The sequence below is a fragment of the Ictidomys tridecemlineatus genome, chromosome 3, assembly GCF_052094955.1.
Source record: "Ictidomys tridecemlineatus isolate mIctTri1 chromosome 3, mIctTri1.hap1, whole genome shotgun sequence".
NCBI lineage: Eukaryota > Metazoa > Chordata > Mammalia > Rodentia > Sciuridae > Ictidomys > Ictidomys tridecemlineatus.
The window spans coordinates 94294690-94318731 of NC_135479.1; the positions used below are offsets into that span (position 1 = coordinate 94294690).

Here is a 24042-nt window from a genome sequence, read left to right on the forward strand (position 1 = left end):
TGTTGAAATGTTTCATCAAACAGCACTTTCAGCTACTCTGTGAATGACTGCTGAGATCAGCTTTTATATTATCTGGTTGGAAAGAGTGCTGAAACTATGTACCAGCTCTTTGAGTTCAACATATTTTCAAGCCAAAAGGGAAATAAAATACAACATTGATTGATAACTTACATTCTATAAGTATTCTCCACAATCGGCAATACTAGGCTAACTATAACTATCTTTACAAACAAATAAACCAAATTAATATAGATTGAATACTTATTTTCCTGTTTTACATAGAACTTGAGCACAGGAAAACACTCACCTTCCTTCAACTGTGTGTCAATTTGGGGGGGGTTGTCATAAAACACCAAATGACTTAACATTTACCTTAACTTGATCCACAGTAGAGTAGTAAACCCATGGGATACAGGGCGAATCCTCTGTGCCAGCTCCAGATCTTTCTGGGATTTTCCATATGTAAGTGCGAATTTCACCTAAATTAATCAGGAGTTAAGCCTTGATAGTAGTAACCCAGGAACTGGAATGCCAGGGTAATACTACTCAAAACTCCTTGCAGGCATTTAGTTTTAAGATTGACTGTTAGATATATTTCATGTCATTTGTGTGTGTCAACTAGGAACTAACTGTTGATGATACACTTGCTGTCATTCAGACAGGAGGGGCTGTTCCAGTATCCTCATTTGAAGAAGCTTTACAAACTCCTCTTAGCTTGAAATGTTTCCCTCACATGCCAAATGACTGTCCTGCAGGGGCAGCCACGTCCCTGGGGTCATGTCTGTGTGTGACTGTCCTACTCAACTCCCTTGGCTCTGTGCAGCCCTCCTCTCCCCCTCCTCCCACCACCTGCTCACTGAGCTTGGGTTCAGGATCAGCCCCCCTACTCCTGTGCCTCCGACTTGTCAAAGTCTTGCTGGCCTCCTGTCTTGTCCCATCTGTCTCATTGTAGGCTCTCTTCTGCCACTCCTGTCCCATGCAGGGCATAACCATATTCTGATCCTCCTACCTTGCCAAACCCTTACCCTCTTCCCACATCCCTAGGATCTTCTCCAGTCCCATCTCCACTTCCAGTCACCTCAGGGCTTCCTGGGTCACTGATCCTGGACCTGAACTTCCCCCGTGCCCTCTACCAATCCTGACTGTGCTCTTTACTCGCATATTTAAAAATGCCATCGGACTCTAACCTGTCGGAGTCCTGCAGACCTTTACTAGGCAAGTAGGCTAGACCTGAGCATGGTCTTGAGGGATGTGGAAGACTTCTTCCTGTTCTTTAACTATTCTTATGTCGAAATTTTATTGTAAATATAAAGTGTCGATTCACCACCTGAACACCTTACTGTCGCCTCCACTTTTACTTATTGCAACAAGCTGCACAGTAGCATTTCCTTCTCCCCGGCCCTTCCTCCTTCCACGGCCCTCTTCTTCCCGTGGCTGATGCTCAGAACCTGAGTCCTCCCTGGCTCTTCTCTTCCCCATACTCCCTCTTGCCCCCTTTTTGGCCACTTTAGCAGCACCTTGAAAATCAAACTGGTACCCCAACTTCTTACCCTTTCAGCTGCTCTCCTCTGTTCCAAATCACGATGATTTGGTAGAACTTTTACCCAGATTATCAAACAAGTTCTTTCACTGGTCCCCGATGCTGCCTTTGCCCCAAGAGTCACCTGCCTACCTATCAGCCAGAACACCCCCTTAGAGGTGTCAGTCATCCTTCTTCTGCTCAGATCCTCACACAGGTGTTTAGAATATAGACTCTCCATCTTAGTCATGGCCTCCTGGCCCTCCCTCTTCCGACCCGCCCCGCTGTCCCTGCTTCACATTCTGTCCCTTGCTTGCTCGGCTCTCACCTCTGGGCTGCTTGCTGTTTTCAGGCCAGGCACACTCCCATCTCCCATCTCAGGGGCCTTGGTCTTACCCCACAACTACCTGGGTACCATTGCCTCGTGCCATTTAGATGTCCCCATCAATGTCACCTCCTAAAAGAAGCCCTCCTGATGGCCCTAGAACATCACCCGGGACTCCTCACCCTGCTGGGCCTTCCAAAGCAGTGCTTGCTGCTCCCCATTTAGCTCCCTCCAATCTGCTCACCTCCCGGGGAAGAGCAGGAGGACCACCAGGGCAGGGTTTTTTTTTTTTTTAGATTTCTGTTCCCACTAAATTTGCAAGAGCAACTCTGCAGAGCAATTATTCCTTTTCTCGTCTGGTGTATTTGAGCACTCCCAAATGACCGAAAAAAAAAATGGCATTTTCCTAGAAGCCAATTTGATAAATAATGGAAGAAAATATCTTCTGAGCTAGGTCATGCCAGGTACTGGACTAGATACAGGGGGCAGTTAAAATGCCAAGCAGCAGCCTTGCTGACCCTGTTTGGGAGACAGGCCCACACACCTCGGCCACACGTAGTGAGGTCAGTGCCACCTGAGGCATGCCCTAGCTGAGCTTGGGGGAGCATCTGGGACTCCCCTGAAGGATCTACAGCTCTGCAGCCCCTTCCTGTTTCCCTGTTGGCTCCTTTGCCCTGGTAGGAGCACATGCTTGGACACCGGTGCACATGCAGACACACTCCTCGTGTCCCCTCTGAGCCCCCACCTCCTGCTTCACTTCCTCAGGTCACACTCGTTTGGAAGAAATGCCTGTGTGACAGTAGCCATCCATGGAGAGAGGCTGCCGTGTCCCTAAGGTGCTCCTCCCTGTGAATACCTGGCAGTGTTGGAGTCACCATGGGGCTCTCCGTTTTCACCCCGTGGGCATGTATGGAGTAGGGTCTTGTTGCCATGTTTTTAAAGACGATCTTGACTTTGTCTCCAACATCTGCATGAAGCTGTGGGCCTGGTGAGAGGGAAAGGAAGAGTGGCTTATTCACCTGCTAGATGGAAACTTCTAACTTAGTAATAAAGCCGAGACCAGGTGACTTTCCCAGCATGAGGCGGTCTCTGATCTCCCCTGTGGCTTTGAGCTAGTACTAGCATAGATTTACACCCCCTACTGGAGGTTCTGGGGTAAAAATACCAGCAATGGCTTCCAGGAAAGATGGAGACCACAGTAAAGCTCTTACCTAGAGTTCCAGGGGTAGTGCCTCATCAGGAGAGCTGATGACAGGGGTTCATCCTGTATTACTCACTATCCTCTGGAGACCATGGGAAATCTCTTACCCAGAATTCTAGGGGTAGTGCCTAATCTTGGGGAGCTGGTCCCCCCAGGGGTCTTCCTGAGTGTGAGTTTAGGACGGTTCTTATTGGAGAGGATGGGCTGCTCCTCCCCATCCTGCCCCCGAGCCAATCCCAAACATTTCCTGTATGGTAGAATTTCTGCCATGCGACCTCAATGCCATTTTCCTCTGGGTGTCTTGCTCTAGGGGCTGAGGATAACCAAGCCCCAGGAAAACTCTGAGGTTGGGGAGGGAGAGAGGGGGGTGGAGGTGTCAGGTGGTTTTCAGATCATTCCCAAGCCTGGTGTGGTCAAGTCGGGCATTTTGTCTTCAGGCGGCTCCTGACCAGTCCAGGGCAACTTCTCCGTTGCCTGTGCATGGTAACACTCGCTTTCCCGTGTGTGGGGGTGTTCTTGTAATTAACCATTTACATCTTAATTTAAAAATTAAATGGCTCGGTGAGAGAGAGAGAGAGAGAGAGAGAGAGTGAGTCAGTCTATGGGATGGGAGAAAAGGGAGAATTGGGGTAGGAATTTCATTAGGAAGCAGCTTCTTAGGAACTTCACCAAAACTGCATTAATCCACTTGATAAATACCAAATACATAAAAGTTCACCAGTATAAGCAATGATGCATTATTTCTGACAGAAATGAGTAATATTTTATTATCCATACTTTTCAATAAGCATAGGCTTCTCTTTTACTGAATAACCTTTTATTTTGATTTGAATAACTGTGACATATGAAAGGCAAATAGAACTCAGGGGCATGGTTTGCCACCCCTCTGACAGGAGGCGTGTGAACCTACCTAGAATCCCCAGGTGCTCTTCCTCAGGTTTTCTCTCCACTGGGACTCGGAAGGTGCTGTCGGTGTATTGCCGGTACACAGCTTTCTTGTACTTTGAGCCTATGTAAAACTCCCCCTTATCTAGAAATGCATTGGAAACACTAAAAAAAAAAAAAAAAGACAAAAAAACAGGTTAGTATTTGTTTTAATGAAAATGGAATTTGTATTTAAGTTTTAAATTTTGAGTGAAAGTATAGTTTTATTGAAGTAATGTGGCAGTTTTTAGTCATTTCCCAACCCAGTAAAAAAAAAAAAAAAAACAATAACAACAACAAAAAAACAAAAACAAAAAACAGGGCTTTAAAGCTAGACGTGTGTGGCAGACAGCACCCCTCGCCATCTGGGTAGCGTCCCTGATCCTGGCCCTCACTTTGCCACTGGCTACATTACCTCCAGCTCATCACGACCTGTTGGAGCCAAGGTTTCTTTGCCCCTAAAATGAGGAATTCAACAGATCATCCCTAGGTTTCCATGCCGCCTAAAGCTGTATGAGTCCAGATTCAGTCAGTGATGGGATCTCAGGCTACTGCCATATTTCTGGATGCTAGAAGCTGCAATGGCACCTTTTCCTGATCATTCCCTGTTCTTAAAATTTTCATGGCCACCTCATGACTCCTATATATAGTGTTTTTGTTTTTTGGTACTAGAAATTGAACCCAGGATTGCTTATCCACTGAGCCACATCCCCAGCACCCCTGTGTTTTAAAATATATTTTATTTAGAGGCAGAGTCTTTTTGTGTTGCTTAGGACCTCACTAAATTGCTGAGGCTAGCTTTGAACTTGTAATCCTCCTGCGCCAGCCTCCCAAACTGCTGGGATTACAGGCATGTGCCACCACACCTGGCTTGCATAACTTTTTAACAGTTTAATCCCAGTCACCAAAATAACCTTTTATTCCACTAAAAATCACAGTTGCCATCATAGTCAAACTAACTAGCCCGCGCTGCCCACCACGGCTCTCCTCTGTGCTGTGCACCCTGGATCTGCTCATCCACGCAGAGCCCAGTCCTCAGACCAGATCATCCAGAAGGTGCAAGATATACTTAATATAGAGGAGAGCACAGTGCTTACTAGGGGTGCCAGGTGATGCTGCTTGGAACGGGTGTTGGAAGCTCTGGTAGCCATCTTTCACTTCATTATGCACACTAAATGTATTCTTATTTTTCTATACAGCACACATCGCTAATGGTTTTTGACCCATATTTTCCTATAAGTTCTTGGGAGGAAAGAGTTCCTAGACTGCCATCAGGCATTTAAAATACTCTTGCATACCTAACAGTTTTAGGAATACAAAATGGGCTAAAAGTGAAATTTGGAAAGAAAAACAAGCAGCCAATAGTTGGTAAATAAAGCTAACAGTGAGCTCTGAATTTGGCCTCTAATTTTGTGTTAGTTTGAAAATAAATAACAAGATAGTGGAAGTTTTCCTCATGAGAAAATTAAGCAGCAATAGATGAGGACAGGTTCTTAGGAGGCTTTTGTTGTTTGGGTTGGTATTGCTGAACCCAAGGGCTTCTGATTCTAAAAGTTGGTATCATTTTCCTCTGGTAGAAAACCTAAAATCACAAAGTGGAAATGAAAGCCTGGCGGGTTACTTTAGCTCTTGTAAGTGATGCAGCTCCTTTTCCCATGCCCTGTGTGGCGAATAATCCCATTCCATCTCCAGGGCTGCCACGTAGTAGGTTCTTTCATTCAGGTAGCCGGTGAGATCCTCAGACTGCTGCGTGCAGCTGCTCACAGTGTATTTCTGCTTCATGCCACCTGTGTAGTGGTCGGTCGTAAGGCACTCGACATCAAAGGTCCCTGGAGTGGGAGAGAGGAAAAGTTGGCTCCCTACCTTACTCCAAATCCATGCCAAAGCCCTTCTTGTGACCCAGTTAGAGGACGTGACCCCCACTTCTGATGGCCTCACCTGCTGTTTACTCTATTGCAGGCTCCTTAGCTGTTCTTAGAAGAGGTTGGCATGTGCCCATCCGGATACCCTTGCACTGGCCACATCCCCTGCCTGTAACCTTCTCCCCAGATATCTACATGGTGCATATGCTCACATTATTCAGGTCTCTCCTTAATTGTCACCTCCTGAGGGAGTCTTGGCTCCTGCTCCACAGGTCGCCATCCCCTCCTTGCCCTAGTCTTCTGCCCGTACTTATAACCACTTGATGTGGATGTATTCTTAGGATTGCTTAGTGTCTGTCTCCCTGGGATAGAATTTCAGCTCCATGAGACACTTTATCTCCCTTTTTTTTTCATTGTCCAATGTATTTCTACTTGTCAAAAGAATAAAAAGGGAGTCACTGCATCTGTTTTAAGTTTTAGTGGCACAAAATGAGCCAAATAAATCCTGAAATAAATTAGCATATTTTCGTATCTTGATTAAAATTCTTTCTGGGTTGTTTCAGTTTGGTTGGCTCATTCAGAGCAAGGCTGGTCGCTGTCTGAATTTGCATGGCTGCAGTTCTAGCGGAGAACAGGGCAAGCAGTGTATCCAGGCTGCAGAGACCCTATGGAAAGCTCAGCGTTGGGGCTCTGTGGGGGCCACCCTGCTACTCTGCCTCCCCAGCTACCTTCAAGAGGACCTGAATTAAAAAGGAAATTGCTTGAGGACTCTTCTGTGTGGAATCAGAGGAAACCAGAGCCCCCTCTCTTCTTCCTCTGGTATCCCCTCTTTCTCTCCAGTAAATAGGGAATACGCAGGCCTATGTATTCCTTAAACACCTTTTCAAGGAAGGAAGGTCCTTTGGGAGACTTGAGCCAGGGTGACTTTACCTCCCAACATGTTTGGCTACATGAATCAGCCCAACAGAGTCTTATCTTGGCTCTAGACACACGAACCTGTCGAGTCAGGCTGCATGAGAAGTGTCAGACTCGTTTGTGGGAAGAGATTGGCTGTGTCTCTTCTTTCTCCTTTTGACAGAAATGTGTTTCCTGAAAAGTAGATCCCGTGTACGTCGGCCTCATTTCCAGCACTGAATACGTACCACACGACAGAGTCTCCTAGGCACATATTGAGACCAGGCAGATTCCCATACATGAATCCATTAATCGCTGTAAAAGTTGGGAAATATCCTATTGAGAGCAATTGAGTTTATGACAGTCTCTGACTTCCAAACCTAACTATGTGTTGTTTTTTTCATTTTAAAAGCCCCATTCAAGCCTGTCTGTTCTTTATGTGTCAGGAGTGTCTGTGTCATCCCCAGCACTTCCAGAGCAGCCCCTGACTGGAGGAGCAGAACTGAAGACCTCCGAGTTCTGTGCTATGTCCCTGGCACTCTGGGGATCTCACTGCTCTTCCTGCTAGAACAGTGGGTTTCCGCTGCCATTCTTTCTTCTCTCTGTGGTCATTTTTGTGAGTTCCTAAAACTATGAATAAATACTACTCTTCCTGAACATCATACACTGGGAATGTGTTTGTCTTAGATGAAAATTCTCATCTTGAATGTCAGGGAAGAGTCTATGCAAGGAATTTTTTCTGTTATTTTCAATAGATAATATTTTTGATACTTGCAAAATGCAAAAATGCAGAATCAATAAAATATTTCATAGGTGGTATGACCAGAACCAGTCTAGCTGTAAACAAACTAACCAAAACTTAACTTTTTTTTCCCTCTGTGAGCTACAATAGTTTTTACTATTCTAAATTAGTGGTGTAGGCTTTTTGAACATTAGCTCACTGTCTCTAACCATAACCATCATATTTTAGGATTACACCGAGAGAAAAAGAAAAAGAAGAAATTACACACACACACACACACACACACACACACACACACACACACTGCATTACATCTTCAAATCGAGGCTTCCATTTAATGAAAATTATTCTGGGCATTGGTAGTTTTTAAAGCTCCCAGGTGATCCCCAGGTGATGTTCAGTCAAGGGTGAGAATCATGAGATCATAGGACAAAGGTCATATCTTTTTACATTTAATAATAAAATGAGCCTGTCATTACTGAGGCATGGATGAGAAAAGTGTCCAACTCAGTAGTTCTCAAACTTGAGCCTATATCAGAATGACTTGGAGGGTTGTTAAATGTAGATTTCTGGGATTTAACACACCAAATTTCTATTTACTGGGTAGGGATTGGGTTTAAGGATTTGCCTTTCATGTCCCTAGGCAATGTGGAGGCTGCTGATAGGGACCCCCTTTCAGGACTATTCATCTAGTAGGTATATCTTGTATGTCTTATATTCTGAGTTAAGTGAAATGATGGATAATTGACTAAAATATTAAATAACCAATGATATTTCCCTCAGAGCATTGTTTAATCATTTGTTGAAATTAATGAGCAAAACTGACCACATTTTGGTTTAATTAAAAGTTTTATGTATTCAACACTGAAATAACCCAAGAACTTGGTGGGGATGTGGTACTCACAGTGCATCTTATTGGATTCCTGGAAGTCTGCATCTTCTTTATCCACCTGATCAGGTGCAGTTGTAAACATTCTAATATTTTCATCCAGGAGCAAACTCTCGTTCTCATCAAATACGGTGGGAAACAAATAGAACTCCTTGTCTACATCTTTCTGCAAATCAGAAGAACAATGAGGTGAAGGCAGAATGAATAAAGCAGCAGACATAAGGCTGTGCGTGCAGACAGGCTAAAGCAAGAACAGACATGTCTGCTCCTCTTTGGGAACTAGAGCTGGTGAAATTCCAGTTGGCTACCAGGGTTTACCTTGGTGTCTGTTGAATGGGATTGTGGTTCAGTATGGTAATCTGAGTTTCTCTCTGCAGCTAAAACTTTAAATTCTCACCTCAGTTCCTACCCATGTGCCCCCCACCATTTGAAGCCACACTCCAAAAAAATTACTAAAATTGGGGGGGTGGATACATGTGGGTGATGGAAGTCAGGGAAGATGCATGCACATTTATGAGAACTTCAGAATTCCTGAAGGCAGAGCAGGTGGAAGCAACAGATTGAAAGATGGATCATCCTGAGTGATTAAATAATCTGCCAATGAATTGGAACAGGGATTCACAGTCTCCAACCAGCTGGGCAAATATTCTTACTCCCTCTCCTGCCCCTGGGCCAAAAAAAAAAAAAAATTTAGAAGATGGCAAAGGAGAGCAAACGTTAGAGAGGGTTGCATATCTTTCCCTTAAGATTCCTCTTGATATGAAGAACACAATTATCCAAGTGTAAAACCCACTGAAGGCAGAGATCTGAAGGTTAGATCTTATCGAGAACTGAGTTAAGGAAGGTGATCTGAAGAAAGTGCCCATACATCAGAAGAAAAGAAATGAAGATGAGAAGTACCTTCAGCAATAATTTTAGAAAGACAGGAGTTGAAAAAGGGGGAGACACAATCATCAGATATAGTATCAGGAATGTCCACCAGCCTAAAGAGAAAAAACCACAGAGTCTTCAGATTCAAAAGCTTCACTGGAAATAAGATGAAATAGTAACTACACCTAAAAATGTCCTGGTAACATTTTTTTTTTAAATTTCAGAGACAGAATTTCCATAATACTCCATTTAAAAAATATCATCTGAAATGAAATTTTTGTAACATGGAGTGTTCCTGCCCAGCTGATCCCTTTGTGTCCCCCCAGACTGCTGTGAGTTTGTTTGCCTGAAGTTTAGCTCCTTAGATGTCATCTCCATCTTCTCAAGGTTTCGGTTCACTGTCCCATTACTCTATTTTGGTTTCCAAAGCACTTGTCACTCCCTGAAATTATTTATTTTCATTTTTTTCTGTGTTTGCTTATCTCCTCTCTTCTTGTTGCCCTCCCCCCACATAACTCTAAATTGTAAATCTATTACAGCTATAAACCAGCTTAGATGTCTGATTTACCACTGAATTCTGTGCCTAGCACAGGATTTTTTTTTTTTTGAGAAGTTCAAGTAATTTTTCTTTTTTTTTTTTATAAATAGAAAAACATTCTCAGTAAACTAGAAATAAATAGAATAAAGGATAACTATTTATCCCCCATTAGAATGGGTAAATCCGTCCCCAAATTTGACAATACATAATTTGACTTAAAAAGACATTATTGAAGCTTGAATTATTTCAAATTTGAAAACTTAAAAAAAACGGGAAGGATCAAATTTTTGTCTTCTCCTTCATATAGAACATGTCCCTTGAGATAACCAAATAACTAATTACAGGAACTTTCCACTTTTAGAAAAATGCCAGATAAAGAAAAGAGTAGAATTCAAAAAGATGATGATGATGATGAGGATGACGACGACGACACAACTTCTGATTAGTTTATGATCTAGGAAAAGATCATTGATGACTGATAACATCTCCTACTGAGGGCCTACTATACAGTCTACTTTCTCTGATAGATAGTATTCTTGGCTGGAGCTGTGGCTCAAGCGGTAGCGTGCTTGCCTGGCATGCGTGCGGCCCGGGTTCGATCCTCAACACCACATACCAACAAAGATGTTGTGTCTGCCGAAAACTAAAAAATAAATATTAAAATTTAGAAAAAAAAAAAGAAAGTATTCTTGTAGGACCATAAGCCCACATGGTATAGTAACCTTAAAAGAAAAAAGAAAAAAAACCCTCTGTATTTGATCAAATCTTTAAATCAAGTCACTGATTTATAGCAATTAAGAAGGGAAATAAAAACGTATTATAAAACACCACAGAAAAATCTAGACATAGGACTAGGGTGTGGCTCAGTGGTAGAACATTTATCTGGCATGAGTGGGACCCTGGGTTTCATTCTCAGCACCATTATCATTAGTAGGTGATTTTTTAAATGTTCATGTTAAAAGTCTATTTTTATCATAAAGACCAGGGATCCTATAGACAATCACACTCCCAACCCATCTTCTAACAATCGTGTTAGCAGAAAATCTCTGCTTAATATACATCTTATAAGGCTAAAAAAAAATTAGAATAAAAGTTTTATGTAAAATCTTCACTGTCTCAAAATTCAGAATTTTCCTTATAATAATGATAATTCAGAGATTGGCACATCATTTTCATTTCCTCTGACTAGACCTACCTGTCTCCCATTTGCATGTAAACTTCCTTTCTTGCATATTTTCATTGGCCCGATAAGCCCAGTGAATATATCTTTCGTGGGATCCACAGCAGAATAATACATCCTAGACAGGCACACGGGATCTGCATAAGTGGGTCCCACTTCCTGGGGGACAGTCCATTCGTAGGTAAAGGTTTCCTTAGGTGCCACATGGGAGGCTGGATGAGGAGGTGGACCTGTGAGGAGGCCACAGCAGGAAGTTCAGTGTTCTTCTTACTGTCACTAGAGCCACATGATGAATTGAGTTTAGGATAACCTACTTCCAGGTTCCTTGTGGTGAGTGAGAATGGAATCCTACTAGTGCTCCTGTGTCAGATCAGCAGGTTAGAGTGACTTATTCAAGAAGCTTAAAACTGAAAGCAATTGTGGAACTGTTCAAACCTCCCCAATTTATGAGGGCAGAGAGGCTGAATAAACCAGCCCAGGGTCACATTGCAAGTGGTGGCAAAATCACCAGTCTTCATTGGTCACCCTTGAAAAGTGAAAAGCTCAAAGATATCCATATTCTGGTATATTTTGCATCATTAAAATTATATGTATAAATACTTACAATGCTAACAGAACAAACTCTGGGTGCAAAACTATTATGATAAGTATATTTATATATTATCATGATCATATTTAAAATATATATTATAGTGCATAGAAGAAAGTGAAGGAATTATATAAAATGTAATCGTGACTATAGAACTATGGATAACGCATATTTTTGGTTATACCTTCATGTATTTTTCCAATATTCAAAAATGAGCATCTGGACGTCTTTTAAAACTTTACATTGCTGATGATTGGTTGAAGGGGGCCATACTCACTTTCCGTCGGGGGATTGTAATGTTGTGCATAGAACGTGCCCTCATTCTCCTTGCTGAATCTCACTCCAGTTGGCTCGATACTGAGGGGGTACGGTCCTTTGTTATAGAAGGTGACTTTGATGGTGTCTCCCACTTCTGCCCAAATGATGGGACCTAGGAACAAAGGGAGAATTATTGGGCTTCATTGCTATATCATGTGCAAAAATGAATAAGCATTATTTTCTTCGGCTGTGTCCTCTAGCAAGTACCACTGGAAGCAACATGCTTATTTGTGGCAAACTGAAAAGTTGGGTTTTTAAAAAAGTTCATGGCCAATCTGACATGGTGAGATTAGGAAAAGGTAAGAAGGACTTTTGATCCAACTTCAGGGTAATGAAATTTGTTATCATTTTTGCCCAAGTTAATAATAGACTTTCAACATCCATGAAAAATTGTACTGAGTGTCTACACATCTACAAAAACTTATTTGAAGTAACTATATACTCCTCAGTCTAGTCTTCTGCTGGCTAAATGTGTGTCATTTGTCCCAAGAGTCAGTGGGTTCTATAAACCATGACCACCCAAAGCAGCTTTTTAGCTTGGTTACAAAGGATGACCCTTTCAGATTTTCCATCACTAAAATTAATATTATTACCAATTATGGAATAAAAACATAGTTCTATAGTATATAGATATTTTGCGTAATGGCCAAACTGACCTTTGAGAGCTTTCTATCTGTAGTTCTGAGTATTTACATGTAATAGCTCATTTAATCCTCACTACGATTTCATGAGGTAAGCACTATTATTGTTCCCATATTGCGGAGTCAAGCAGGCACAGAAAGTTAAGTCATTTCCAAAATCCCCGCAGCTAACAGATGAAGAAGAAGGGCGGGCATCTAAATCCACACTCTGGTCTTCCACTAAGCACATCTGGAGGCTGTCCTGGGAACACCTGCAGAGGGCTTGGGGTCACGCCCGGCCTTCTCATTAGTTGCTGCATTTTATTGGAGTTTGACTCTCTGGGTGCCCAGTTTTCACATGGAAGTCTATTCTTTCTGGGATTGGGGGTGAGTATCCCCAGCCATGCATATTCTCTGCAGACTCACCCAGGATGCCAAGATGTTCCTCCTCTGGGCCTCTTTCCTTTTGCTTTGTGAAGGTCACATCTGTGTACTCACGGTAAACCAGCTTTTTATAAGAGCCACCAATTCTTGTAGAACCTTGTTCAAAAAATACCCTTGAGTCACTGTCAAAAGAAAAAAAAGGTCTGATGCTGGTGTTGAAGTGAGACAGAAGGTGTGTATTCACATAAGGCCCATATAAGAAAAAAATCCTGTTCACTGCCTCAAGATAAACATCACCTGAAATGAAAAGTTCAGGAGGGTCCTTGTCCACCCTTGACAGTTACTGATTTGTTCTACAACAGAATCTTTGTACTTAGTTATGAAGTGTTTGAAAACACAGTAGCTGCAGTTTGTCTTAGAGTTGCACCAGCCAGCTGATGGAAACTTTCTTTCATTTGCTGAAATCCACAGGCCATTAAGTGGGAATCATCCTCCACATTTACAAATGAAGAAATTAAACTCCTGAAGGGCATCTAACTAGCACAAAAGCACCCCATTCATCTCTTCTTTCATTTGCAAATGTGTTGAATATCTGCTTTGTACAGGACCCCTGTGATATGCTGATGATATGCATAGTATGTATGAAGGCTGATATGCCTGTCCACAGGGACCTGACATTTATCAGAGGAGTGACTATGAAGCAATCTCGATACTATAAATGCAATGAGCACAGGGTGTCAAGGAGTCATTCTTGCTGGGGACACGATGCAGAGGGGCCTAGGTTGCTCAGATCTCCCAGGGAAGTGATTCTTTAAAATATCTAAAGGAGAAGTAGTGATACCAAGATGAAATGTGTGTGGTCTGATGAATGGGGCAGGAGATTTTTGTTTGTTTGTTTTTGAACTAGGGATTGAATGGGTTCTCTATCACTGAGCCACATCCTCAGTCCTTTTTATTTTCTTGTTTAGAGACAGGATCTCACTAAGTTGCCCAAGCTGGTCTCAAATTTGGGATCCTCCTGCCTCAGCCTCTGAGTCACTGGGAACGGCAGGTGATTATAACGAAGAACAGTCTGTAGGGAGGCTCAGGGAACAGGGATGGTCTAGGGAACACGGAAGAAGCGAAACACGTGGGGCATGGCGAGAAGTAAAGAATGAGGCTTGGAGAGATGGGGGCTGGGTAAGAGGACCTAGTTAAGGGCAATGCTGCAGGACTTAAGCATGGGTGCTTAGTGTTTTAGGAGGACCCTGCAGACAGCTGCCTGGGAACATGCCAGACTGCAAGAGGGAGGCCAATCAGTGGGTTGCTTTCAGTGGAAGGTGGTGTTGACTTCAGAGACATTGGCAAAGAGGAGGAGAGGATTAGACAGCTTTCAGAGATATTTAGGATACCCCAAGGTAATGCTTGATGGGGGAGGAGGAAGGATTGGTGGAGGAGCAAGGGAAACAAGGATGGCACTCAGGCTTTGGACTCCAGCATGTGGACAGATGGATTCACAGGTAGTTGGCAATGTCATTCGCTGAGAGAGGAGGAAATAGTTCTATGCAGGAAACAATGAATTCAGGTTTAGACGTTCGGAGTTGGACGGGCCTCCTCCAAGTGGAAGACCCTTCTGGGTTGGAGATGAAGCTGTGGGAGTCACCACATCCGGAAGTCAGGGGAGCCTGGGACTTAAGTATTCAGGAGCCACAGACATGAGTGGAGCCAGCAGGCCCAGGTACCAACTTGCTGTGTGATTTGTAAGATGTGTGGCAGATAGGGCTTTTCTGAGGCACTGATGCCTGAGCAGAGCCCTGGAGCAGGGAGAAGCATAATCTCATGGCATTCTCCAACCATTGTCTCATCAAAACCACTATATCTCCTCACACACAAGAGGCTACTACTAAAAGAAGAAGAAAACAGCAAGCATTGGTGAGGATGTGGAAAAACTGGGACCCTTGTATGCATCTTTTAGGCCTATAAAATGGTGCAGCCACTGTGGGAAACATCTGGATGGATCCTCAAAAATTAAACACAGAACTACCATGCTGTCCAGAAGTCACACTCCTGTGGCTACCCAAAAGAACAGAAAGCGGGAAGTGGAACAGGTATTTGCACACCAATGTTCACAGCTGCATTAGTCACAAGAACCAAAACGTGGAAACTACCCCAATGTCCTTTAACCAATGAATAAACAAACAAAATACAGTGTACACTCAAAATGGAAATATGGTTGCATCTTAAAGAAATTCGGATACATGCAATAACGTGGCTAGATCTTGAAAACATTACACTAAGTGAAATAAACCTGACACAAAAGGAGAAATGTGATATGATTCCACTTATATGAGTCACCTAGAAGAGACAAAGTCATAAGGATAGAAAGTGGAATAGAGTTGTCAGGGGTCATGGCAAAGATGGAATGGGGGGTTTTAATGAATACAGAGTTTCCATTTGGGATGATAAGAAAGTTCTGGGCATAGGCAGTAGTGCTGTCTATGTCTAATGTTGTACAATATTGTTGACATATTCAGAGCTGCTAAACTGTTTTCAAAAATGCAAAGAAAATTAATCCATGTCTCTAAATGCACTCAGTGTTTTCTTAGGACTTTGTTGAGCATTTCATAACATTTGAACCCATTTTTTTTGGATAGACTCAAATGTCCATTCTCAAACACAGACTCTTATAACAAGCAGCATAAATAGTAGTCTAGCTATTTGGTATCAATACTGATTAAAATTTTAATTTGCTGAATCAGTTCTTTATGATTTTTTAAAAAAAATTTTGGATGGAGCAAGTTTTGAAATAATAATTTTGGGGGGACTACCTTTCAGGAGCTGTTAAATTTTCTTTGGTGAAGATATCTATACCGGAGGGAGCATAATTCCAGATGATTTCCTCAGCAGCAATATAGTAGTGTCTCACGTGTTTCCCCCGGATGTTGTCTTCGGAGGAGGGCTTCCTACAGTTATGAACCTGGAAAAATGCCTGCAAACCGGCTGGGAGGACAGCAAAGAGGCTTCATTAATGGATCCAAAGTATCTCTCTCCTATTCCCCTGCAGATGCTGCTGTGAGTTTCATTTAGAATCCAAGCTTTTAAAAAGACATCTTTTTATGCACATACAGCTTAGAGACATTAAACACATGTGTTTCAAAAATGTGGTACCAGTTTATGTGGGAGGGCACTGGGGAGTTCTTTTGAGGAGGGAAAAAGGACAAATCTATAGATAAGGAAGGAAGAGGGACTCTGACTATCTCATGGGGTAAAGGCAGGAGAAGGAAGACAAGAATGAGCACAGACTATTGTTCTCACAAAATAGCTCCACACCTGCTGGGCCTCCTGAGAATCAGGCAAGTTTGCTACAAGCAGTTGTGTCTGGAGTTCTGGGTAACAAGGGAACCTAGGTTATGCCTAATTTCCTTGGGAGATCAATCTCACAAATAGTTTTCAAAGATAGGGAATATTTTTAGTGCCTTCTATTAAGGAGACACAGGAGGGATTTATCAAGTTAAGGAAAGGAATAGGTAGTCAAAAATAAGGAACAAAGCTGGTTACACTTGACAAGCCCAAAACCAGGCTGGTTATCAGCATAATATATGGATCTGGTTTTTCCAATATTGTATGTTTTGCAAAACTGAAAAACTGTATGCAATATTATGCTTTCAAGGCAGGACCAATTATCCTTTTCCAGGACTTATTATCTTTTCAGACCTCATTACTTTATAAACATACCAGGCTTTCAGTTTTTTTATTACACCATGATACATATCATTATGGAATAAAACTAGGATATCAGTTCAAAGCTCAGATTATTCCAAGGACATTTTGCAGTTAGATTTTAATTCCTCATGATCACCCTGTTAATGTAGCAACTGAGACATAATTTTAAAAAAATTTTTTTTCAGTTGTAGATGGACACAATACCTTTGTTTTATTTATTTATCTTTATGTGGTGCTGAGGATCAAACCCAGGGCCTCCCATGTGCTAGGCGAGTGCTCTACCACTGAGCCACAAATCCCAGCCCAAGATACATAACTCTTATCAGCTGACAGCCAAGTTCAAGTAAGGGTGTCCTACCTTTCAGATGGTTTAGGTTCTGGCAGCTCAGCATCCATTCTCCAGGGTTCTGGGCCACCATAAAAGCATCAAACAGCGTAGCAGGGAAGAGATGGATTGTGTCCACACGGTAGTTCTTGTTGGTCAGTGCTTGCCCATGGAAGTAAGCTGCATGCACATCGATCTCATTACCCATACCAAAAAGGTACCATTTTACTCTGTCTTCTGCACACATGGAGAGTCCTGGCAGACTTCCAAAAGTGTATCCATTTACAGCTGCAAGTGGAGAGCAGAGTTTGTGACTGATGACCAAGGATGCCTGTGATAGTAATATGTTACCTCCACAGAAAAAGAATCAGCTCAGGTGCAGCTGTTCCTCCCTCCCATTTCCATGTCACACATGGCTGGTTGATGGCAGAGCTCCTCCATTTTGGATCTGAATTCAGACTGAATTCACTGAAGATAAAACCTATTTGCTCTCTTAGTCATCAACTATACACCCTGGTTGTAAGTATGATGTGTGTTTGTAAATGAAGATGTGTTCATAGACACATGCATATATATATAATACCTGCACACATACCGAAAAAAGATTGAAGGTTATTTAGTAGTCAACCGATTTTTGGTCATGTTGGTAGGGGTAGTGTGGATGATTTAAAGTTTTTTCTTTTTGCTTACCAGAATTTTTCTAATTTTCTACTATAAATTTCTTTTATAATAAGAAAACAACAAAAGCTTTTACATTTTTTTTTAAGATTACAAGGCAAATTTGAAAGAGATATGAAAGAGGAAAAGAAGAATGCAGGGAAGGAGAGCCAGGACCAAGGACCATGGCCCCAAAGTCATAAAAGTTACAAGTTGTGTGACCTGAGACCTGTATGGGTCATTGTTCAAACTGGGTCATTTTGGAAATTTTCTAGGTAGAAATCAGTTCTGGGAGGGATCGTCAATTCACCAGATGATTGTCAATTCACCAAAACCTATACAGACTGGAAGTTTGAGCATCTTTTTCTAATATCTGTTTCTGTTAGCACATAGCATAGGCAAGATCAAAGTATGGAAAGGGGACCCTCGAGTCAGCCCTGGTTTTTTATAAGCAAAAACTGCTCCAGTTTTTATAAGCAAAATCAGCTCCAGTATTTTATAAGCAAAAACTGGAAACTAAGGACATGTATGTAATTAGTTTATTTTTCTACTTTGGAAGTTGTTTTCTTTGTTTCTGAGAAGATTATTTTGAAGAAGCTAAACACACACACACAAAAATCTATTCTTACTGGCCTTGTTAATGTTAAGGTATTTGATTTCTCATGCAAGTTCTGAGGGAGAGATTATCTTTCTAAATTCATTATTTTGTGTCTGAGGATTAAGAAAAAGAGTAAGTTGTTAAAAAAAAAAAGGCATTTGTAGAAGATGGAAAGTGAACTAAAATATTGGAATGATGTAGACAGGGCCCTGTTGGGGGCAAGGTAGCATTTAAAAGGATACTTTTTGGAACTAGGGATTTGAACTGTTATCTTAATTACTGATAGGTACTATAAAAGTATAATTTTTAAGCATTTGGTTTAATAATCAATTGGCCACCTCAAATAATTTCTAGAATGGGCTTGGAGGCTGAATAAATACAAAAATGTAATGTTCACATGCATTAACTCTAATTTTACCCTTATTAGTTTGTGGACAGTTCGTTTATCTAGCTTAGCTGGTTTAGGGTTTTAATTTTGACCTGTTTAGATGGAGTCCAGGTCACGTGTCCAGTACACTTTGTGATCAAGGCCACAGATTAGAATGCATTGCTTATGCAAGGGAATCAACCTAGCAGAATTGATTGCTCATGGGAAGCAAAGTCAAGTGGAGCGTTCTGTGCTTACAGTACATCCTGTTGCTCTCCTGGAATTCCTCATTGTCTCTGTCCACTCGGTCTGGCTCCGAGCAGTAAGCTTTAATGTTGTCTTCTAGGTACCAGCTCAGGTTTTCATCCACCACAGAAAACATCACCACAAATTCTTGATCGATGTTCTTTTCTTTCTCCTTATCTAGAGAATCTGAAGTGAAAATTTCTGCTTCAGTAGATCTAAAATTTTAGCATTTGTTTTGACTTGTGTTTTCAGGTGATTTATAGTTTTTTTTTTTTGTTTTAAGTGTAATATTCATTTTCCTAATAAGCTTCTTATCTGGACCAGTCACTTGTATTCTGTAGGCTTGGAAATGGTATCCTATCTTTGGGGTTTGGTATCCTGCCTTTGGGGTCACTGGTGTATCTGCACATCCACTGGCCACCTCCCTGTGCTTTTTGGCAAATGGGAAAGTGGGCACTCGGCATTGCCTCTCCATCTCCCGGTGCACAGAGCCACATGGTGAGACTTTGCCAGTGCCTAATGATTGTCAATCATGGAATCTGAGCTCTTGTGCTCAGGTGCCCTTTTCACTGTATTACAAATAGATACCACCAAGGCTGTATTTACCAGCATTGGCCCCTGGCATTTTGCCAACAGTATTGATTGACAGGCGAGGCATTACTATCCGCCTGGGCTGCTACTTTTGAGTTCTCCTGGGGATTCCCGGGAGTTCCCATTGGATGGAGAAGTGCAGGAGGAGGGATTTCCGGGGATATATTTCTGGTGGCTAGTTCCTGGACAAGCCGGGTGGCATTAGGGAGGAGCTGCTGGTGGAGTTCAAAAATAAAGTTTGTTCCTGCTTCAGTGGCTGGTGATTTGTGCCCAGCCAGACTGTGGCACAGCGTAATGCAGATGATTACAGATTTGTCCACCATAGATTGCCACTGGAGGGGGGCGGTCACACGTGGTTAAGTCATGCATCTCTGCAGGACACCCCTGCTGGAGTTAGAGCAGACCTACCCCCAGGAGCCCTGCTTTTCAGGCTTTCCCCTTGCCCTTGCTAGCCTTCATCTCCTCTCCTTCCCCTGTTCTAGGCTCACCCCCTCCCTCACCTCTTCAGCCTCCATGCAGGAGACTTGATGGATGTTTAAAAATAAACCGCGTCCCTGTCTTTGGCCAGTCAAGAGAAAGGTACCTTTTTTACAGACTATTAAAGGTCCGATGAGCCCCGAGGCAATGTCTTTGGGAGCATCGATGTGGGAATGGTAGATCCGTGTCACACAGTTGCCGTCACCCTCCCCAGGGCTGTGGTCCTCGGTGGCAAGCACCATGTACGTGTAGGTCTCTCCCGGAAGCACTTTGTCATCTGCTCTTTGAAGGTTGGTGGTGTTATCAGGGTAGATGGCCCCTAGGAAGAAGCATCATTGGAATTGGAGGGAATGTGTTTGAACTTCACCATGGGTATACAAATCGGCCATTAATTCCTTCAGTAAACATTCAGCATCTCATAAGTGCCCTCCGGGATACAGTGGTGTCCTATTTGAACCCTGAAAAAATTAGAAGCTAATGGCTAGGAGGTCTAGAAGCTTCACAGGAACTGTTGTTGTTATTTTTTTTTATATATATATACTTGACTGAGTCTTTAAGGGGCCATAATAGATATGTAAGGAGGAATGTGACTTTTACTTTATAATTTAAAGAACAACTTTTACTTTGGGGTCACAGTATGAAGGTTTGAGCAAAATGACTACCCTCTCCTACCATTTGAAACTTGTGACACGACATCAGGTTATTGTCTGTGAAGTAACTATGAAACTTTCCCCAAAATGTTTTACACTTAATTTTGGAACATTTTAAGCATGCAGAAGCTAAGATGAATCTCTAGGTATCTCCAAAAGTCAATGAGTCTTTAACATACCTATCAACTCAGTGCCAGCAATGATAAACTCAAAGCTAGTCTTGTTTCATCTGTAACCCACCCACTCTTATCCCCAGCAATGTTGAATTCTTTTAAAAGACATTCCAGACATCATATTTCATTTATAAATGCCTGAGTAGTTATCTCTAAATGATAAGAACTTAAATTTTGTTTAACAAAACCACAATACCATTATTACACTTTAAAAATAAATGCTCATTTTCTAACATGCTGTCTCTTTAGAAAAAAAAAAAAAAAAAAAAAAAAGATGAGCCAGGCATGGTGGGGCACACCTGAAATCTCAGTGGCTCAGGAGGCTGAAGTAGACAGAGAATCGTGAGTTCAAAGCCAGCCTTAGCAATTTAGCGAGGCCCTGTCTCTAAATAAAATATAAAAAAAGGGCTTGGGATATGGATAAATCCCAGTACCAAAAAGCAAACAAATAAATAAACAACAACAACAATAACAAAAAGCCAATAATCAGAACTCATCTAAATTCTTTTCCAGACTTGGTCCTTATAATGTCAATGAACTGTAGCTTGACCTCCACTTTTGTTTATGATAATAGCTGATGTTTATTCAGCTGTTACTATGAACTCTGATTAGCCCTATTTAATAGACAAGGAAACTGAAGCACAGACCATTTAAACTTGCCAAAAAACACTTGGACACTAAGAGACAATCCTGGGACTAACCTTGGTCTATTCATCTCAAAGCCCTTGCCTTGACCATAACAAAATACTACCTCTTTTCATGTCATCAAGTACAAGTTGAACAGTCCTAATGCAAAATGCTCCAAAATCTGGAAATTTTTGAGGACTAACTTGAGGCGACAAGAAAATTCCACACCTTGCAACTTCATTTCATGCACAAAATTATTGAAAAATGCTAAATTATCTTCAGGTTATGTGTATAAAGTATATGTGAAACATAAATGAATTTCATGTTTAAAATTGGGTCCCATCCCTAAGATATCTAATTATGTGTATGAAAAAACCCAAATTCAAAACACCCTGGCCCCAAGCATTTGGAATAAAGAGATCCTCAACCTGTGCTAAGAATCAGATCACAGGACTAAACCTCACCTGTGTTCTTCACACTCCACCCTAAAAGCTGCCAAGTGCTACATTCAAATGCTTTTCTGCTAATGGTGCTGCAGAGGTGACTCTAGGTCACCCAGCCATGGGTACTGTTTGGTTGATACTATGAGACTGCTCATGCCACCTTCACTGGGGTGGAGTACATCCAGAGTTAGGATGGCAGCCATATGTGATCCTGGGTAGGGATGTCAGAGTAAAGGCAGTCTGCACCCCCACTTCTTTCTCTTCCCTTTGGATTTCCACCTCTTCTAGGCTTTTAAAAGTTCTTTTTAAAAATCTTATTTATTTATTTATTTATTTAAATTGTTCTTTTTTTAAAAAAAATTCATTTTACTTTTTTTTGAGTTGTAGTTGGACATAATACCTTTATTATATTTTTATGTGGTGCTGAGGATGCAACCCAGGGCCCCACACGTGCTAGGCGAGCGCTCTGCCACTGAGCCACAAACGCAGCCCTAAAATTGTTCTTTTTAGATATTCAAGACAGTAGAGTACATTTTGACGTAGTATACATACATGGAGTATAACTTCCCATTCTCGTGGTTAAAGATGATGTGAAGTTACACAGGTCATGTATTCACATATTAGCATAGGAAAGTTGCGTCCGATTCATTCTACTTACTATCTTTCCTATTCCCATCTTCTTTCTCTTCCCTTCATTCCCCTTTGGGAATGGACTTCTGTTCTTCTCTCCCTGCATCTGAACATACTTATTTCAATTAGCATGATAATCTCCATTTTCATTCATTTACTGGCAAAGGCCATAATTTCATTCTTCTTATGGCTGGGTAATATTCCATTGTGTATATATATATATATATATATATATATATATATATATATATATATATATATACACCACATTTTCTTTACTCATTCATCTCTTGAAGAGCACCTAGGTTGGTTCCATAGCTTAGCTATTGTGAATTGAGCTGCTATTAGCATTGAAGTGACTATGTTCCTGTAGTATGATGCTTTTAAGTCCTTTGGATATACACCAAGGAGTGGGATAAGTGAGTCAAATGGTGGTTCCATTCCAGGTTTTCTGAGGAATCTCCATTCTGCTTTCCAGAGTGATTGCCCCAATTTGCAGTCCCACCAGCAATGAATGAGTGTGCCTTTTCCCCCACATCCTCACCAACACTTATGGTTATTTGTATTCTTGATAATTGCCATTAAGGTACATGGTCAATTTCTCTCATTCTGACTGGCTGGAAGGGAATTGGGCACTGGCCGGAGGCTCAGGGACTCTCAGTATCAGAGTCTACCCGGAAATCCAGAACATTCACTTACACAATTCACACAATCAGGAGAAACATACATCCTAATGATGAACCCAAATTAACCTGCTATTAAAATAGTTCAGATCTAAATGACACAGTTACAGGTCTCATCCAGGAGGGGAGTCTACATTTTAGGAGTTTTTATACTAAAAAACAAAGGAAAGGAAATCCCAGGTACCATGTGAGTTGAACTTACCCTCGTGTTCCTTATAGTAAGTTAATCCATGTGCATGGAAAGTGTAAGGCCTAGAGGCAAAGTTTTTTAAGTGTACATAAACTTTATCTCCAACTTCAGCTTTGATGATAGGGCCTAAAAGCCCGAGCCAGGCTGGCTTTTCTACGGTTGTCTTAAAGGTTCCATCTGTGTACTGATTATAAAGGGCCTTTTTGTATGTTCTTCCAATTCGGTCTGGGCCGTTTTGAAGATAGAAATTGAAATGCTCTCTGCAAAGAAAAAGAAGACAACTCCATCAGATGCCAGATTTTCTGGGGATAGCAAATAATGAAAGAGAAACAATATAACCACATGGCATTAAATATTTGCCCATTGTACAAAAGCAGAGGGCTGGCAGTTAATCCTGCTGCTTTAATTATGTGAGGTGTTTCACGTCAGGTGACGGATATGCCATTTGAACAAAAATATGTTCCTATAAAGACAGAGGTTTTATGAAATAGAATACAAAATTAAAGTGAAATATTGGGCTGGGGATGTGGCTCAAGCGGTAGCGTGCTCGCCTGGCATGCGTGCGGCCCGGGTTCGATCCTCAGCAGCACCACATACCAACAAAGATGTTGTGTCCGCCAAGAACTAAGAAAAAAATAAATAAATGTTAAAAAAATTCTCTCTCTCTCTATCCCCTCTGTCTCTCACTCTCTCTTTAAAAAAAAAAAATAAAATAAAGTGAAATATTAAAATTTAGCATATAACGAAGGGACTTTTCACTATGATGCTTCTCTTAGCTATAGGAAAAAAAATCAACTAGAGTTTATAAGCAATCAATCTGGATATTTG

General features: G+C 41.6%; 1 protein-coding gene across 3 annotated transcripts in view; it reads right to left on the reverse strand.

Moving 5' to 3' along the window:
* The window catches only part of Cp (ceruloplasmin), a 47803-nt gene that overhangs the window by 14964 nt on the left and 8797 nt on the right, over positions 1 to 24042 (reverse strand). For all 3 annotated transcript variants that reach the window (XM_078043489.1, XM_013358823.4, XM_040269938.2), the window contains exons 2-15: positions 23227 to 23474; positions 19925 to 20137; positions 18763 to 18936; positions 16916 to 17170; positions 15663 to 15834; positions 12898 to 13037; positions 11811 to 11963; positions 10960 to 11174; positions 8372 to 8522; positions 6828 to 7040; positions 5591 to 5798; positions 3956 to 4095; positions 2701 to 2829; positions 373 to 479 (exon numbers count right to left, since the gene is read on the reverse strand). In XM_078043489.1, coding sequence (XP_077899615.1) covers positions 373 to 479; positions 2701 to 2829; positions 3956 to 4095; positions 5591 to 5798; positions 6828 to 7040; positions 8372 to 8522; positions 10960 to 11174; positions 11811 to 11963; positions 12898 to 13037; positions 15663 to 15834; positions 16916 to 17170; positions 18763 to 18936; positions 19925 to 20137; positions 23227 to 23474 — 2518 coding nt within the window. The remainder of the gene's footprint in view (positions 1 to 372; positions 480 to 2700; positions 2830 to 3955; positions 4096 to 5590; positions 5799 to 6827; positions 7041 to 8371; positions 8523 to 10959; positions 11175 to 11810; positions 11964 to 12897; positions 13038 to 15662; positions 15835 to 16915; positions 17171 to 18762; positions 18937 to 19924; positions 20138 to 23226; positions 23475 to 24042) is intronic.